This window comes from Polyodon spathula, unplaced genomic scaffold (assembly GCF_017654505.1).
Source record: "Polyodon spathula isolate WHYD16114869_AA unplaced genomic scaffold, ASM1765450v1 scaffolds_164, whole genome shotgun sequence".
NCBI classification, from domain to species: Eukaryota; Metazoa; Chordata; class Actinopteri; order Acipenseriformes; family Polyodontidae; genus Polyodon; species Polyodon spathula.
Genome location: NW_024471657.1, coordinates 1 through 5240, shown reverse-complemented (window position 1 = coordinate 5240; position 5240 = coordinate 1). Strand labels below are relative to the sequence as shown.

The window sequence follows — 5240 nt, the reverse complement described above, 5'->3', positions numbered from 1 at the left end:
CTGACAGGAATCTGATTGAAGAGAAGAGGACGGGTAGAAAAGTCAAATCACTGCGAAAATCTCCACTAGGTTTGAATGGTACAGAACCAACACAAAGACAGACTGATCAATACATATTACAGCAGGGTCTTTTTATAAAGGCTGTTTCTGAGAGAAGGCTACAGCTTGAAAACAGAAGAGGCATTGAGGTACAAAGGGACAGAAGGGAGTAAAAGGATTATTTGTAAGTGAGTTTGTGTGAATTCATTTTGCAGCTGGCAATCAATGCTCACAGTCATGATGCTAATCATTGTAAAATATGATATGCTCCCCTCCAGCAAGTATTGGGACAGGTGAATACATGCATATCCACTGGGGTGGGGCATTTGTTTATATTTTTCCCAGTCAGATCTTCCTCTACCTAAATATCTTGGTATCTGTGAATAGTGTTAGCTCTTCTCACAATGGAGTGACACATCTTTCAATCAAATGTTTCAGTGAAAACAGACTTACATTTTAAAAACTCAGCTCTGTTCCTTGGCTCTGGAGCCTGCAGACTGTAAACTGCAACTTCATTCACTGGGCAGAAGAAAAGAGAGAAATAGAATTGAAACACACAACAGTCATTGTCTGCTGCATCCTCAAATCACTCCCTCCTCCCTGCATCATCAGTCCCCGTTCCTCCTCCCTCCTCCCTCCTCCCTGCTCCTTATTTTCCTCCCTGCTCCACCAGTTATCAGACATTACTTTTGGTGTTTTGGAGCGATCAGCCAATAATACAACCGTTTCCCCCCTTTCTGCGTTTTCATTGGTCAGATTATATGTCAGTCACACAGCCTGAGGAAACTGCTGAATGTGAGAAATCTGAAGCAATCTATTTCACACCAACCTGTTGTGGTTATTTTGACAAACACTGCATCACACTGAGAGCACGCAGTGGGACGATATTATAGTTTAAAAGTAATGCAGCTTCATCCTCACATCACTGGAAATTCTACACCCTGCTTCATCAACAGTGTCACACACACACACACACACACTCCACACAACACACACACTGCTGAACACACACACACACACACACACACTGACACACACACACACACACACACACACACACACACACACACACACACATCCACACACACACACACACTGCTTCACACATTGTCTGTGACACACACACACACCTCCACACACACACACAGTCACTGTCTGCACCACTCACATCACACCACACTGACACACTGTCACACACACACCTGACACACACTCACACACACACACACTGCTTCATCACACACACACACACACACACACACACACACCTTCACACACACACACACACACACACACACACACACACCACACACACACACACAGGAGACATGGTTACAATTGATATCAAAAACACATCAGGCACAGACACACACTTCTCAAATGTGTTCCAGTCCACTGAAACAACAACACACACACACACCACACACACACACACACCTCTCTGCATTCCAGCTTCGGAGCGAACTGCATTTCCCATGAGGGGGTCCCCGGAACCTTTATACACCCGACACCCCAAAAATCAACCGGCCCCAGACCAAGAGGCGCTGCAATACACTCTGATTCTGACTGAAGGGAATCCACTTCTCACAAAAAGGGTCACAGAAATGATAGCAAACACAACCGCCCTCGCAACAAACCAGGGAACACAGAAATGTTACAGCGCGTCATTTTAACACGCTTCCTAACATCTCTACCAAATATCTACCAAAGGAATCTACTTCACACCAACCTGTTGTGCTTATTTTGACTAATTCCCCCTTGCAGAAGTCCTCAATGTGGTCTTTAAGTTCAGATACAGCTTTCCTCACGGCCCCAAAAGAGATGTCTGTATTGACAGTAACGCTGGGTAAGTCTCCAGCTTCAGGAGGGGCACAGAGAGACTGGAAATTCTACAACAGGAAAGTGGAGAAAAGGAGTTTTCAGTGAAACAGAATGGGCTCCAAAACATTCCTGGTGAAAAGCAAGGATTCATTCAATTGGAGAGGTCTGTCTGAAAGCGTCCCAGTTATGTACTTGAGATTTTCTAACAAGCAGTGATGTTACCTGTAGAAAATGGATGTGATCCTCTGTCTCTGAAAGCTGTTTCAGCTCAGCGTTTCTCCTCCTTAGCTCAGCAATCTCCTGCTCCAGTTTCTTCATGCGTCCTTCAGCCTGATTCACTGCAGCCTTCTCGTTAGCTCCAATCAGCTCAATAACCTCAGTGTGGATCTTCTCAATGGATCGGATCAGCTCAGTAAAGATCTTCTCACTTTCCTTTATTTCTATGCATGCAGATCTCTGAGTGAAAGAACACAGTAGAGGAGACATGGTTAGAATTGATATCAAAAACACATCAGACATAGACAGCAAACTTCTGCAGATGTGTTTCCAGTCCATCTGTTAATAATAATAATAAAAATAATAATAATAATAATAATAATAATAATAATAATAATAATAATAATAATAACCCCCTCTTGTCAATACCCACTTTCAGTGACTCCACAGCCTGTTTGAGCTCCTTCACTTCTTTCAGTCTCTCCTGGATTCTCTGTTGTATTTCTGTCTGTGTCTCTCCCAGCTGCTTCTGTGTAGAAACACAGTGACACAGTGACATTTCTGATGAGGCATTGAGTGATATCCTGTCACACCCAACACAGGCCTGTCTAAGTATGCAATTGAAACTGACAGAATCATTTTAGTTCAAATATATTTTCTATTTTCTTGCCCCCTTACCTCTTTATAATGTTTGTAATAATTATGAGTGACTAGTTGCACTATAATATTTTAAACAATGAAACTGACCTATGATTTTATTAAGTTGCAAGATACATAAAAAAACACTAGGGCTATAATTCATGCTAATTTTACACTTCAAATTCCAATGCAGCACAAAACAGCTGAACAAATCCTTCTTACCCAGTGAGGCAGGGCTGAGGTCCTGCACGTGGAAACAGTGTGGTTTTGTTTGATTGGAAATGTTTTTGCTAATCAAGTGTGTGCTAGATATGGCAGGGCATATTCAAATCCAGGGTGGAATGTGGCCGGGTGTTAATTGATTCATTGATTATCAATTCTCCCTGTCCGCATGCCTTTAAAAGGGGCTGAAAAGCCAGTTTCTTGGTTCAAGCAGGGATACAGACTGTCTGGGAAGGAGAGTGTTGCTGTAGGATCCTCACGACTGCGTGTGTTAACCAGGGGGAGAAAAACACAAGAGGAAAATGTATCTGGGATCACTGTGTGAGTTAACCAGGCTCGCTAGCACTGGAAGGAATAGGGAACAAGTTTAGGGGATTTTAATCCCTCCCAAGTCTAGAGAGGAGGTGTCGGGGGCTGCTCCTGGAGCGGGAACTCCTTTCTTGTTTGGTAAACTTCTATTTTCTAGTTGTTTTCGAGCAGTGTTTTGTTTTGAATGTTTTGTGTTTTTCTATCAAAGAAAACCACCCCTGTCTCTCCTGTCTATCAGCAATAGCCACACCCATAACAACGCCCCTGTTACACCCTGAAATACATTGTAATACATCATAGTTTAGAGAGAGCAATTAAAAAACTAGGGCTCTTTAAATAGCTCTTAATATACAATTCAAATCTGATCTAATGTGAAACTGTATAACCTAGTAAACAGACATGTTAAATATCCCTGGAATTCTTATCTTCTAGGATAGCTACAAGGAAATGGTTCAAACCCTTACCTGTTTCCCAGTCCTTTCTTTCTCAGCTGAGACTGTATCGTGGCTCTTGTGTTTATCTTGTGAACACAACAAGCAAATACACGTCTGATCGGTTCTACAGAAGACCTCACATAATCGTTGGTGTTCAGCACAAAGCTTCTGCTCCAGATTTCCAGTTGCATTGATCAGCTTGTGCCTCTTGAAAGCAGCCCCCTCATAGTGTGGCTTGACGTGTGTTTCACAGTAAGAGGCCAGGCACGTCAAACAGGATTTCACAGCTTTGAACTTTCTCCCAGTGCAGAAATCACACGGCACATCTCCAGGTCCAGCATAACTTTGAGCAGGAGGAGGATTGAGTCCTGTCTTCTTTAATTTCTCCACAACTTCAGCCAGCATGGTGTTTCTGCCCAGATCAGGTCTTGGGGTAAAGGTCTTTCTGCACTGGGGGCAGCTGTAGACACCTGTATGATCAGTCTCATCCCAGCAGTTCTTAATACACCCCATACAGTAACTGTGTCCACATGGAATAGTGACTGGGTCCTTCAATAGCTCCAGACACACTGAACAGCTGAACTGATCCTCTGACCACAAGTTTGAAGCCATTCTTGCTGCCGCGAGGCAGAGAGACTGACGATTTCACAACAGAAACTTCACTGTGCTGAATTGCTGGAATTGAGTAAAGCTCTAAGAGGCGGGGTTTGGGACTGAGGCCAGGTTTAGACAAGCAGGCTGAGCAGAGACTGCTGAATCAGTGTGAGAGGGGCGGAGAGGAGAGAGTTGGGAGTGGGACTGGAGTTTGAGAATGGCATTGTCACAGTAACCCTTCTATAGCTACAGTATGTATCTGACTGCACTAGACCTTCACTTCTGTGTGGGTCTGAATCCTCAGAAGATCACAAGGGAAGTGAGTTTGCTGGAGTTCCATCTTCGTGGGCATTAATCCACATCTCAAAGTCCATTAGTCCTCAACCACAAACTTGTCTCTGAGCACCAACTGCTTTCTTCCCTCCAGTTCAGGGCAAGCTTGAGGCACAGAGTCTGAACTGCTCACCCCCCTAAGAGAACGTGAAGGGTGGTCCCTCCAGTCCAGGCCAGGCTGTATATTATGAGAACTAGACATGTTCTAGTGTTATCAGACAGGGTGTGTACGTTACTGACATACTCATTTATTACAGTGCTGATTTCATGTGTTAAAACCATTTGATACAGAACAGACACTCAAACAAAGCTTAGAATCAAGGGAGCTACTTTTCAAATCTGTGCACTATTTGTTGTATTATTTTCAGACACTGTCTTCCCTCTCATCAGCAGAGCATCATTCTCTCAAGTCCCTTCTTGTTTTGCTGTTGCTCGTTTTGTTTCCCACACTTCTTTATTTCCACTCTCTTTGACTCAGGTGAAGCTCACTGATCCTGCAGCCCCCACACTGGTTTCCTCTCCCCGTTCACTTCCTTCCTTCCTGTGTTACAGGTAATAGGACCCCACCTCCTGACCCCCTTCATCAAACATTTCAAAGAGATTTCATTTCAATCAGCAATGCTGCTGTGTTTT

At 43.7% G+C, this 5240-nt stretch overlaps 1 protein-coding gene across 1 annotated transcript; it reads right to left on the bottom strand.

Annotated features, from left to right (window-relative positions):
* Positions 1-347: 347 nt before the first annotated feature.
* On the bottom strand, positions 348-4296 carry LOC121308073 (E3 ubiquitin-protein ligase TRIM47-like). The gene is made up of 5 exons (XM_041240371.1): positions 3711-4296; positions 2510-2605; positions 2083-2316; positions 1769-1928; positions 348-558 (listed from the first exon to the last, which is right to left on the bottom strand). The coding sequence occupies exons 1-5, from the start codon at positions 4290-4292 to the stop codon at positions 461-463; spliced, it is 1170 nt and encodes a 389-aa protein (XP_041096305.1). The 5' UTR covers positions 4293-4296; the 3' UTR covers positions 348-460.
* Positions 4297-5240: the final 944 nt, after the last annotated feature.